The sequence below is a fragment of the Hemiscyllium ocellatum genome, chromosome 37 (assembly GCF_020745735.1).
Source record: "Hemiscyllium ocellatum isolate sHemOce1 chromosome 37, sHemOce1.pat.X.cur, whole genome shotgun sequence".
NCBI classification, from domain to species: domain Eukaryota; kingdom Metazoa; phylum Chordata; class Chondrichthyes; order Orectolobiformes; family Hemiscylliidae; genus Hemiscyllium; species Hemiscyllium ocellatum.
The window spans coordinates 25,357,422-25,371,029 of record NC_083437.1 but is presented as its reverse complement, the minus strand read 5'-3'; the positions used below and the strand labels follow the sequence as shown (position 1 = coordinate 25,371,029).

Below are 13,608 nucleotides of genomic sequence, written 5' to 3'. Positions count from 1 at the left end.
TAGAGGAGTTCAGTCATGGCAATGTCATTGAACTTGAACATGGAAATAGAAAAGGGTAGCTCTGTGGCGAGATTTAAATCTGAAAATGTGTTGCTGGTTAAAGCACAGCAGGTTAGGCAGCATCCAAGGAACAGGAAATTCGACGTTTTGGGCCAGAGCCCTTCATCAGGAATGAGGAGAGGGTGCCAGGCAGGCTAAGATAAAAGGTAGGGAGGAGGGACTTGGGGGAGGGGAGATGGAGATGTGATAGGTGGAAGGAGGTCAAGGTGAGGGTCAGAGTGGGGTGGGGGCGGAGAGGTCAGGAAGAGGATTGCAGGTTAGGAGGGCGGTGCTGAGTTCAAGGGAATCGACTGAGACAAGGTGGGGGAGGGGAAATGAGGAAACTGGAGCAATCTGAGTTCATCCCTTGTGGTTGGAGGGTTCCCAGGCGGAAGATGAGGCGCTCTTCCTCCAATCGTCGTGTTGTTATGTTCTGGCGATGGAGGAGTCCAAGGACCTGCATGGCTTCGGTAGAGTGGGAGGGAGAGTTAAAGTGTTGAGCCACGGGGTGGTTGGGTTGGTTGGTCCGGGCGTCCCAGAGGTGTTCCCTGAAGCGTTCTGCAAGTAGGTGGCCCGTCACCCCAATATAGAGGAGGCCACATCGGGTGCAGTGGATGCAATAGATGATGTGTGTGGAGGTGCAGGTGAATTTGTGGCGGATATGGAAGGATCCCTTGGGGCCTTGGAGAGAAATAAGGGAGGAGGTTGGGTGCAAGTTTTGCATTTCCTGCGGTTGCAGGGGCAAGGTGCATGGAGTGGAGGTTGGGTTGGTGGGGGGTGTGGACCTGACGAGGGAGTCACGAAGGGAGTGGTCTTTGCGGAACGCTGATAGGGGAGGGGACGGAAATATATCCCTGGTGGTGGGGTCCGTTTGGAGTTGGCGGAAATGACGGCGGATGATACGCTGTATACGGAGGTTGGTGGGGTGGTAGGTGAGAACCAGTGGGGTTCTGTCTTGGTGGCGTTGGAGGGGCGGGGCTCAAGGGCGGAAGAGCGGGAAGTGGAGGAGATGCGGTGGAGGGCATCGTCGATCACGTCTGGGGGGAATCTGCGGTCCTTGAAGAAGGAGGCCATCTGGGCTGTACGGTATTGGAACTGGTCCTCCTGAGAGCAGATGCGGCGGAGACGAAGGAATTGGGAATATGGGATGGAGTTTTTACAGGGGGCAGGGTGGGAGGAGGTGTAGTCCAGGTAGCTGTGGGAGTCAGTCGGTTTATAGTAGATGCCTGTGTTGAGTTGGTCGCCCGAGATAGAAATGGAAAGGTCTAGGAAGGGGAGGGAGGAGTCTGAGACAGTCCAGGTGAATTTGAGGTCGGGATGGAAGGTATTGGTAAAGTTGATGAACTGTTCAACCTCCTCGTGGGGGCACGAGGCAGCGCTGATACAGTCATCGATGTAGCGGAGGAAAAGGTGGGGGGGTGGTGCCAGTGTAGTTGCGGAAGATGGACTGTTCCACATATCTTACAAAGAGACAGGCATAGCTGGGGCCCATGCGGGTGCCCATGGCAACTCCTTTAGTTTGGAGGAAGTGGGAGGATTGGAAAGAGAAGTTATTCAGGGTGAGGACCAGTTCAGTCAGTCGAAGGAAGGTGTCAGTGGAAGGGTACTGGTTGGTGCGTCGGGAAAGGAAGATTTAAAGAAGATTTACGGCGAGATTTAAATGCAAAGAATAAAGTTCTAAGAGTGAAATTCCGTTGACTCATTTAAGTCTGCCAGCATGGAAGTGGTGGCTGAACCGTGACAGTGATTTAAAAGGGAATTTAAATGTCTAACTAGGATCAGATGATTGACTGTTTTTTATTTTCCTGTTAGTACGTTTTGCTTGGTTACAAAAACAAATTCTACTCAAAATTCCTACTCTTACTCCAGATAGTTCCTAATTACTGGGCCTTTTACAAACTTCCTTTCCTGTACATCTCTTTAAAATATACTACTATTACTTAGGTCCCTGCTTACCTCTCCCAAAAATTTCCAAATATTAAAACCTACCTCTAAATTTTGGTTTTAAAACTTATTTTTAATTAACGTTCTCTCTGCTGCTGTTTGTTCCAGATATTGTATGACATAAAAGGTACTAGGACAAAAATTTTAGACCAGTTTTGCTTCAGTGCCTTAACTCTAAATCTATTCTAAGTATACAAGCTACTCAAAAACTGTGCAACCATAGTTATGGGTCACAAGGCTATCTGAGTAAGGCAGACAGGGGGTCAAGTTCATTTCACAGACTTCAGCACATGACCCAGGCTGACCGCTTAGCTCTGTACAAAGGGAATGCTGTAGTTTTGGAGGTAGTCTTTTAGATAAAATACTAAACCAGGGTCTTGCTCTGTCTGATTTTATGAGTGATAGTTGAAGTAGAATAAGAGAGTTCTGCACCGTGCACTAACCAATATTTCTCCCTCAACCAAATCACAAAAAGAATTGCCTGATCATTATCATATTGCCGTTTGCGAGATCCTGTTCTGCATAGGTTCACTATCACATTTTCTCCATTGCAACAGCGACTGTATTTGAAAACCACTCAGCTGGCTGCAAAGTGCTTTCGGACACCTGAAGGCTGTGGAAGATTCAATAGAAATGCAAGCCTTTTCCTGCATTGAGCTTAACTTGAAGTAAAGTCCCAAGTTTCATCTGGATCAGGTTACAGAGTAAGTAACAAGCTGCCTTGTGATTAGCGCAGCACAGAACTGAAGATACCTTAAAATTTTGAGAGCTAAGATATTCGAAACTTAGGTAGTCCCAATAAACCCAAGAATGTTCAAATCAAGTGGTTTGTGTCGAAGTCTCAAAGATTATTAGCTACCATCAGTTCTGGAGGGTGTTTACTGGACCCGATGCATTAACTGATTCCTTTTCACAGATGCTGCCAAACCTGTTGAGACTTTCCAGCAATTTGTTGCATTTCAGATTTTCAGCATCCTCAATTCCTTTGAGTTTTTTCTCAAAAATTACTTGAAATTGACAAGTTTATTTTTAATATTTATGTAACAGTTTGATTATGTCCCATGTTGGGAACTGATTCTATTAAACTGAAACTATTATTTGTAATATTTACCTTAATTTGTGAAGCTGCAGTCTTTTTATTTTGTCCACTAGTTTGGGTACATTATGCAGCCATTAATAGATAAATACAAATCCACAAATAATTAGCCGTATTTTATCTTGCTCCTTGTATTCATTGATCATTTGATACAACGAAAGTGAAAGCTTATTGATTGAGAGGCAATTCCAGCTACAAAGCAATTGCATGGAATTCAGTGCCCATTTCTGGTGCACATTATTGAAGGTTCAATTAAATTCCAAACATAGAGAGGCATCTTTCAAGGGAGGGGGAATATCAACACTCACTGCAGAGAGACACAAGGTACAAAAGCTGATAGCTTCTATGATAAGGAGATTAGAAAATTGAATGTTAGCCATTATAAAACTCCAAAGTTGACAATTTCAAGTCATGATCATTTAACTAAAATACCACAGAAAGCAAAATGATAAATATATTATTGGAAAAAATGACCATAATGGGGTTAGATAGGCAAAGAACTGTCTGAAGTGTGCACTGCAATACTTCTACTTGAATTTCATTATTGGGCAGGATTAGAAAGCTTGATCAGATTAGATCACAGGCGCACTCTGGTGGCTGTTGCCACCACTACAGAGAATGTGAAGTACAGGATCGTGAAAAAGATCACATCAGTTTTATCCTGCCAGTCCAGTAACTTGGCATAACCTGTCAGTATCTGACTGCGAACCAGTAGTTGGTCCCTTCTGCATTAGTGCAGTCCAACCACAGCTACTTTGTATATTGTGACTAATGAGAAGTCATTTGGAATAAATATTTATACCAAACAAATAACATAAAAATAGATAATTTGGCAATTAACTGCCTGGATCTTAGCTGTACTTAAAATGTTTGCCATATTTTTCACATTACAAGAGTGGGTACAAAGTATTTCAATGTTTGTAAAGGCAATATCTTGTTACTTTGCTGTATTTTTGATTGTGGACCGAAATGGGAAAAGAACTATTTTAAAAATGAAGGACTTTGGAAGGATTACTGCACTTTTTCAAGCATCGCAAGTTCTCAGCACTGTTATTTATTCAAGCAGTGAGGAGGTTTACTGCAGTTGAGCTGCAGACAAAGTCTGTACAAGGAAAGATTCAGTCATTAACAAGTTGCTGACTGGTTTGTGGAATTGGTGACTAGTTTTCAATGACAACAACTAAATGCCTGGCTCCCAAGTACTCATGAGCATGAATGTTCAGTCAGTATCTAGACCTTCGAAGAGAAAGGTGCTATACTTTCCTGTGAAAAACAATAACTCATGCGTGAAAAAGCCAGTTTGGTTCCTCTCATCAGTAAGCACTGGCTTTTAACCAATGAGGCAAAAGCTTTTTAAAAATTCAAATTTCCTTAGACAGCACCTTCCAAATCCACAACGACTTATACGGTCATACAGATGTACAGCACGGGAACAGACCCTTCAGTCCTACACCAGTCAGCACGTGGCCCATTTCCCTCCAAACCCTTCCTATTCATATACCCATCCAGATGCCTGTTAAATGTTGCAATTGTACCAGCCTCCACCACTTCCTCTGGCAACTCATTCCATACTCGTACCACCCTCTGCATGGAAATTTGCCCCTTAGGTCTCTTTTATATCTTTCCCCTCTCACCCTAAACCTATGCCCTCTAGTTTTGGACTCTTCAACCGCAGGGACAAGACTTTGTTTATTTACCCTATCCATGCCCTTCGTGATTTTATAAACCTCTATAAGGTCACCCCTCAGCCTCTGACGCACTAGGGAAAACAGCTCTAGCCTATTCAACCTCTCTGTATAGTTCAAATCCTCCAACCCTGGCAACATCCTTGTGAATCTTTTCTGAATCCTTTCAAGTTTCACAACATCTTTCCGATAGAACGGAGACCAGAATTGCACGCAATATTCCAACAGTGGCTTAACCAATGTCCTGTACAGCTGCAACATGATCTCCCAACTCCTGTACTCAATACTCTGACCAATAAAGGAAAGCATACCAAACTCCTTCTTCACTATCCTATCTATCTGCGACTCCACTTTCAAGGAGCTATGAACCTGCACTCCAAAGTCTCTTTGTTCAGCAACACTCCCTAGAACCTTACCATTAAGTATACAAGTCCTGCTAAGATTTACTTTCCCAAAATGCAACATGCCAATGGGTTGAGAAATGGCAGGTGGAGTTTAATTTAGATAAATGCAACATGTTATCTAAATTAAACTCCATCTGCCACTTCTCAACCCATTGGCCCATCTGATCAACATCCCGTTGTGATCTGAGGTAACCTTCTTCGCTGTCCACTACACCTCCAATTTTGGTGTCATCTGCAAACTAACCATACCTCTTTTGCTCACATCCGAATCATTTGTATAAATGATGAAAAGTAGTGGACCCAGCACCGATCCTTGTGGCACTCCACTGGTCACAGGTCTCCAATCTGAAAAACTACCCACCACCACCACCCTCTGTTTTCGACCTTCTGCCAAGGGGAAACTTGTCTAAAGCCTTACTGAAATCCATTTAGATCATACCTAATGCTCTACCCTCATTAATCCTCTTTGTTACTTCTTCAAAAAACTCAATCAAGTTTGAGAGACATGATTTCCCATCCACAAAGCCGTGTTGACTATCCCATATCAGTCCTTGCCTTTCAAATACATGTATATCCTGTCCCTCAGGATTCTCTCCAACAACTTGCCCACCACTGACATCAGGGCTCACTAGTCTATAGTTCCCTGGCTTGTTCTTACCACCTTTTGTAAACAGTGGCACCACGTTAGCCAACCTCCAGTCTTCTGGCACCTCACCTGTGACTATCAATGATACAAATATCTCAGTAAGAGGCCCAGCAATCACCTCTCTAGCTTCCCACAGAGTTCTAGGGTACATTGATCAGGTCCTGGGAATTTATCCACTTTTATGCATTTCAAGACATCCAGCACTTCCTCCTCTGTAATATGGACATTTTTCAAGATGTCACCATCTATTTCCCCTACATTCTATATCTTCCATGTCCTTTTCCACAGTAAATACTGATACAAAATACTCGTTTAGTATCTCCCTCATCTCCTGTGGCTCCACACAAAGGCCGCCTTGCTGAGCTTTGAGGGGCCCTATTCTCTCCCTGGTTACCCTTTTGTCCTTAATGTATTTGTAAAAGCTCTTTGTATTCTCCTTAATTGTATTTGCCAAAGCCATCTCATGCCCCCTTTTTGCCTTCGTGATTTCTCTCTTAAGTATATTCCTACTTCCTTTATACTCTTCTAAGGTTTCACTCAATCTATCCTGTCATTACCTGACATATGCTTCCTTCTTTTTCTTAACCAAACTCTCAATTTCATTAATCATCCAGCATTCCCTATACCTACCAGTCTTTCCTCTCACCCTAACAGGAATATACTTTCTCTGGACTCTCGTTAACTCATTTCTGAAGGCTTCCCATTTTCCAGCCGTCCCTTTACGTGCAAACATCTGCACCCAGTCAGCTTTTGTAAGTTTTTGCCTAATACCACCAAAACTGGCCTTCCTCCAATTTAGAACTTCAACTTCTAGATTTGGTCTATCCTTTTTCATCACGATTTTAAAACTAATAGAATTATGGTCACTGGCCCCAAAGTGCTCTCCCAAAGACACCTCAGTCACCTGCCCTGCCTTATTTCCCAAGAGTAGGTCAAGTTTTGCACCTTCTCTAGTAGGTACATCCACATGCTGAATCAGAACAGTTTCTTGTACACTCTTAACAAATTCCTCTCCATCTAAACCCTTAACACTATGGCAGTCCCAGTCTGTGTTTGGAAAGTCAAAATCCCCAGCCATAACCACCCTATTATTCTTACAGACAACAGAGACCTCCTCATAGATCTGTTTCTCAATTTCCCTCTGGCTATTAGGGGTCTATAATACAATCTCAATGAGGTGATCATACCTTTCTTATTTCTCAGTTCCACCCAAATAACTTCCCCAGATGAATTTCCAGGAATATCCTCCCTCAGTACAGCTGTAATGCTATCCCTTATCAAAAATGCCACTCCCCTTCCTCTCTTGCTTCCCTTTCTGTCCTTCCTGTAGCATTTGTATCTTGGAACATTAAACTGTCCATCCCTGAGCCATGTTTCTGTAATTGCTGTGATATCCCAGTCCCATGTTCCTAATCATGCCCTGAGTTCATCTGCCTTCCTTGTTCAGCCGCGTGCATTGAAATAAATGCAGTTTAATTTATCCGTCCTACCTTGTTCACTACTTTGTCCCTGCCTGCCCTGACTGTTTGACCCGCCTTTGTTCTCAACTGTACCAGTCTCAAATTGATCTCTTTTCTCACTATCTCCCTTGGTCTCAAACCACTCCCCATCACCCCAACCTTACTAGCTTAAATCCTCCTGAGCAGTTCTAGCAATTCTCTCGGCCAGTATATTAGTTCCTTTCCAATTTAGGTGCAATCCGTTCTTCTTGTACAGGTCACGTCTACCCCAAAAGAGCATCCAATGATCCAAAAACGTGAATCCTTCTCCCATACATCAGCTCCTCAGCCATGCATTCATCAGTTCTATCCTCCTATTCCTGCCTTAGCTAGCTTGTAGCACTAGGAATAATTCAGATATTACTATTCTCGACAACCTCCTTTTTAAATTCCTACCTAACTCTCTGTTATCTCCCTTCAGAATCTCAAGCTTTCCTCTTCCTATGTGTTGTTGGTTCCAATGTGTACAATGACCTCCTGCTGGCCCCTCTCCCCCTTGAGAACATTCTGCACCCTCTCAGACATCCTTGATCCTGGCACCAGGGAAGCAACACACCATTCTGATTTTTTGCTGCTGGCCACAGGAATGTCTGTCTGTACCTCGGAACTAGAGAGTTCCTGAACACAATTGATCGCTTGGAACCTGATGTCCTTCACATTACATTAGAGTAAGTCTCCTCAATACCAGAAACCTGGCTGTTCGTGTTACATTCTCCTGAGAATCCATCACCCCCTACATTTTCCAAAACAGCATACTTGTTAGAAATGGGGATAGCCACAGAAGACTCCTGCACTACCTACCTACCTCTCTTACCTTTCCTGGAGTTAACCTACCTATGAGACTGTATCTGAGATTTCCCCCCTTCCTTTAACTGCCATCCATCACATCCCCTTGCTCTTGTAAATTCCTCATTGCTTCTAACTGCCTCTCCAACCGATCCATTCAATCTGATATGATTCACAACCAACTGCATTTATTGCTGATATAATCCTCAGTAACCTGTAAACTCTCCTTAAATTCCTACATCCGACAAGAGCATATCACTCTACTAAAGACCATTTTTGCTTCTAACAATCTACTGACCCAGAAAATTGTTCCTCTACAAAACACTGCTCCAGGTTAAATTAATACTTATGGCTTATATTTTAAGTTTAATCAAGAGATATAGCTCAATATAACATGTAATCCAGAAAGCATCCACTCTACTCACGACTCCAGATTTATTTTAAGGCCACGCTTAAAAACCACTTATCTGTTTTTATGCTGTGAGCTCTCCCAAACAGGTTTTTCCAAGATCAGTTGTGAATTTCACAGTTTTTTAAATTTTCCCAGACACACTCTGATGTCATTGATACATGAATTCAACAGCAAAGGCAGTAACTGCTAACTCTGTCAGTTAGCAATGAGGGTTTCTCTCTCTCTCCTGCACTGACCTCACCATGTGCTTCCTTTGTCTGTCCTTCTCCCTTTTAAAAGTGCTGTTGTTTTGACTTTTTTTTCTCCAAATTTCCAAAACAATGCAACAGCATATAAAACAGTAATTGCAGCCCCTAGAATTTGAGGAAATCACCTCCAACACCTAAAATACATCAGAAAAGGAGCAGCCAGAATTTCTTTCCCCTCTTCCAAGGGATTAGCTCCACTAACCCTGTTATCAGGGACCACTGGACTGCCTTTCTCGTTTTTCCCTCCATTCATAACACCAAGCTTTATTTGTGTCTCTCTGTTTGTGTATGGGAAAGTTTCATAAGGAGTCATAGCTTCAACTACTGTAGTTATATGCCATATGAACATATCTTGATGGCTCATAATTGTATACTTGCAGCTAGAATCTATTTGAAATAAATTATAAGTTTTGTTTAGCACATAAACCTGGACTGTGCTTTTTCTCAACCTGGGTCTAAAACTTCAGTGAATTAGGGAATTTTGCATACATTCATAAATTTGTTTTCTTTTGTGATAACCCCAGGAACAGCACAGCTTGATTTCTAGTGCATTACCCCAGTGAGGCATAAATTGTGAAAGAGTATAAAAGTAAGGAAGTGATGCTGCACCTCTAAAATGATTGGTGAGACCATATTTTGAGTATTATGTTCAATTGTGGGCACCTTATTACAGGAAGCATGTTTGATTTTAGATACATGGAAAGATTAGAGAAATTGAGCTTGTTCTCCTTGGAAGAGAATATTAAGAGTTGATCTTCTTCAGGTGTTCAAAATTATGAACAATTCTGATTGGTTAAAGAAGGATATTCTGTTTCCACTATTTGATATGTAACAAGGGGTCACAACATCAAGATTATCAGCAAGAGAGGTAAAAGTGAGATGAGGAGAAACATCTTTACTCAGTTGTTAGGATTTGCAATGTGCTGCCTGGGGAGTGGTGGTGACGAACTTCATGGGAAATTAAAAGGAAAGCTGCGTATGTGTAATTGAAAGCGATGAATTTAGAGGGGTACAGAGATCGGGCTGGAGACTAGCTAGGTAGCTCTTTCAGGGGCCAGTACAAACATGATGGATCTAATGGCCTCCTTCCCTGCTGTAAAGTTCTATGATTCTCTGCTGTGTAATGTAAGTTAATTTTTCATTTTAACTATTTCACACACAAAGTAGTGGTTTGACCCATTTTGCCTGTAAGTTCTTCACAAGAACAAATCTAAATAGCCAACATGGTTCTCTCCCCATATCAGCATCAACTTCATCTTCCCATTGCCACCACACAAGTCCAGAGGTGTCCTTGTCATTGCCTCAAATTTACTCTCAAGTCTAATTAATTGACAGGATTGTGCTTCCAATGGTATCGAGGAGAAAGTGAGGACTGCAGATGCTGGAGATCAGAGCCGAAAATGTGTTGCTGGAAAAGCGCAGCAGGTCAGGCAGCATCCAAGGAGCAGGAGAATCGATGTTTCGGGCATGAGCCCTTCTTCAGGAATCTGCCCGAAACGTCGATTCTCCTGCTCTTTGGATGCTGCCTGACCTGCTGCGCTTTTCCAGTAACACATTTTCAGCTTCCAATGGTATCATCTTGTAATTGTCTGGTTCTGCAGCATTGATAACAAACTGGCACAGCTTTACCTTAAACTTAATGTTGTTGCTGATGAGGATATTTCCTTTCATGAATTCCTTCTCATTCCCTCTGTTCTCCGTGACCACAGGATATGCATGGTGTGCTGTGGTGCGCAGAATACTGACCAGTGATTGAATCCGGGTGTGAGGATAGACGTAGGTTAGATTTGGCTCCATAATATCACTGGCTGTCAGTCTAAGATTGATCATAAAGTGAATCAAATGTATTATGCTTTAAAAGTCATTTTACAATATTTGCCCCTTGACCTCACCAACTGCCCAGCTTGGAGCTGATGCAAAGCCTCAATAGTAAGACTTTGCCTCGAGTGAATTGTGGAACATTGTTTCTGACCTAAAGAGGGAAGACGCTGATAAATCAAAAACCCTGACATCTAACTCCAAACTATCAAACCCCTTGTGCCTCAATAAAAACTGGAGAAGAGTCCATATGACCATAAGACATAGGAGTGGAAGTAAGGCTATTCGGTCATCAAGTCCACTCCGCCATTCAATCATGGCTGATGGGCATTTTAACTCCACTTACCCGCATTCTCCCCGTAGCCCTTAATACCTTGTGACATCAAGAATTTATCAATCTCTGCCTTGATGACATTTAGCGTCCAAGCCTCCACTGCGGCAATGAATTCCACAGGCCCACCACTCTCTGGCTGAAGAAATGTCTCCGCATTTCTGTTCTAACTTTACCTCCTCTAATTCTAAGGCTGTGTCCACGGGTCCTAGTCTCCTCACCTAATGGAAACAATTTCCTAGCGTCCACCCTTTCCAAACCATGTATTATCTTGTAAGTTTCTATTAGATCTCCCCTTAATCTTCTAAACTCCAATGAATACAATCCCAGGATCCTCAGCCATTCCTCATATGTTAGACCTACCATTCCAGGGATCATCCGTGTGAATCTCCGCTGGACACGCTCCAGTGCCAGTATGTCCTTCCTGAGGTGTGGGGACCAAAACTGGACACAGTTTGCCAAATGGGGCCTAACCAGAGCTTTATAAAGTCTCAGTAGCACAACGGTGCTTTTATATTCCAACCCTCTTGAGATAAATGACAACATTGCATTCGCTTTCTTAATCATGGACTCAACCTGCATGTTTACCTTTAGAGAATGCAAAGTTTGTGAGAAGATTGTAGCTCGGGTGCTCGTTGTTGTGGTTCTGTTCACCGAGCTGGGAATTTGTGTTGCAGACGTTTCTGTGATCTTTCCTCCAGCATTTGAAGCGCTTCACAGGAGGCTCCCAAGCACTGAGGATGTCACCTAGACAGGGGACGAAACGTCTGCAACACAAATTCCCAGCTCAGTGAACAGAACCACAACACCTTTAGAGAATCCTCGACTAGCACTCCCAGATCCCTTTGTACTTTGGCTTTATGAATTTTCTCACCATTTAGAAAATAGTCCATGCTTGTATTCTTTTTTCCAAAGTGCAAGACCTCGCATTTACTCACATTGAATTCCATCAGCCATTTCTTGGACCACTCTCCCAAACTGTCTAGATCCTTCTGCAGCCTCCCCACTTGCTCTGTACTACCTGCCTGTCCACCTAACTTCGTATCATCGGCAAACTTTGCTAGAATGCCCCCTGTCCCTTCATCCAGATCATTAATATACAACGTGAACAGCTGCGGCCCAGTCTTAATAACTGTTGCCAAGTCTATTTTTCTGCATTTCTGAACATTTTGACATTCTAAATATCAAACCATTTAAGTACAGAAGTAATTAACTGCAATAAAAGGACAGACTGGAGGGATTCAGTAAAGAAGAAGGATTTTGCGTCAGAGAGGAGCAAGCTCTGGACATTGCCAGACAGTGTTGCTGTGTCTCTCTCAAACATACATCATAAAAAAGTTAATTTTAAATTAAACCTAATCAAATGATTCATTGGTCATAGTGAACAATTACCAGAGAAATAGACAGAACAGCTATGTACGTCCACAGTAATAAACACCTACTTATCCATTTCAGCCTCAGTCTCCCACTCAAGTAAGGGTACACCACGGAGATCGACATGCAGATCATAGATCCCTTTATTAAAGAAATCACCAGTCCATTTTGCAATCTGGAAGAGAGAGGAAGAGGAACATGGAAGTTGCTGATGAAATGCATCCAAGGCAACAATATGAGGCACTTAATCTCACATATTTAAAGCGATTTTATCATGCTCGTCATGGAGCTGTGAAATACTTCCCTGAACACTGAAATGTCAGCTCCAGGTATTCTACTCTCTTGCAAATCTCAGGAAGAACATTTTCAAACAGAAGGACACAAACTTACACATAACTCTAACTTAACCCTGGGTTGGTACACTTTTACCTCATCCTAGATTGCTGTTTATTCTGAGAATTATTTACACTGGGACTCTATGTTTATCAGCAGATATTGATTCCTCTGTGAATATATTTGCACATCCATGCACTTGTAGGTAGGAAATGACATACCATCAGTGTGACCATGATTGGCAATCCATATGTGATTTCGTTAGTTGATTCAATGAGAATGACTGTGAGACTAATGGTCATTCGGACCACCCCACCAAGGAATGCAGCTGCCCCAACCAAAGCAAAGGTCCCAGAGTAAATGTGCGTCATTCCAATAAACCTGAGAAAAGAACGGAAAAATACACTAAAAATGCTCACTATCCACAGTGCCTGTGCAACCCCATTCTATTATCTCAATAGCCTCCATTCTCTACACCTCCCATTCCCCAGATTGAAACATAGAAATCACACTTTGGTGGATGTTTTGTGGAATTTTAATTTTATGAATATCTGGTTTCATAATTCATGTATTTCAGGACTTTAGCTTTTGCTTTTTAAGAGGGTTATGGTTTGCACTGGGATTGTGTCCTTAAATTTAGAGTAAATAAGGGGGATTTGATCTGTCCTGGAGTTTATAAAAGCAGCGTAATAATTATTAAGGAGCAAACAGAAGACTCGAGGGTGTCAATATTTATATTTGAGGTCAATCTCAGCTGTTGCCATGCCTGCAATCATAAGACTTTTAAGTCTCTTTAAGTCCATAAGATGTTAAGAGTATTAAATTTGTAAATTGTTGCATTTAAAAGTGACCCAGTGTTTCTAAGATGTAAGATCATTGTGGTCAGAGATAGCTCATTAAAATTCCTAACTGAAAACAGGACTTCAGTGTTTCCCATTCCAATGGAGAAGGGGATACAGGAAGCCAATTTTAGGTACAAATTACAGGCTTATG

At 42.4% G+C, this 13,608-nt stretch overlaps 1 protein-coding gene across 1 annotated transcript in view; it reads right to left on the bottom strand.

The window, feature by feature from the left end:
- clcn6 (chloride channel 6) overlaps positions 1-13,608 on the bottom strand; it is an 87,920-nt gene that overhangs the window by 19,972 nt on the left and 54,340 nt on the right. Inside the window, exons 16-18 of the mRNA XM_060852003.1 lie at positions 12,837-12,996; positions 12,351-12,457; positions 10,389-10,575 (exon numbers count right to left, since the gene is read on the bottom strand). Coding sequence (XP_060707986.1) covers positions 10,389-10,575; positions 12,351-12,457; positions 12,837-12,996 — 454 coding nt within the window. The remainder of the gene's footprint in view (positions 1-10,388; positions 10,576-12,350; positions 12,458-12,836; positions 12,997-13,608) is intronic.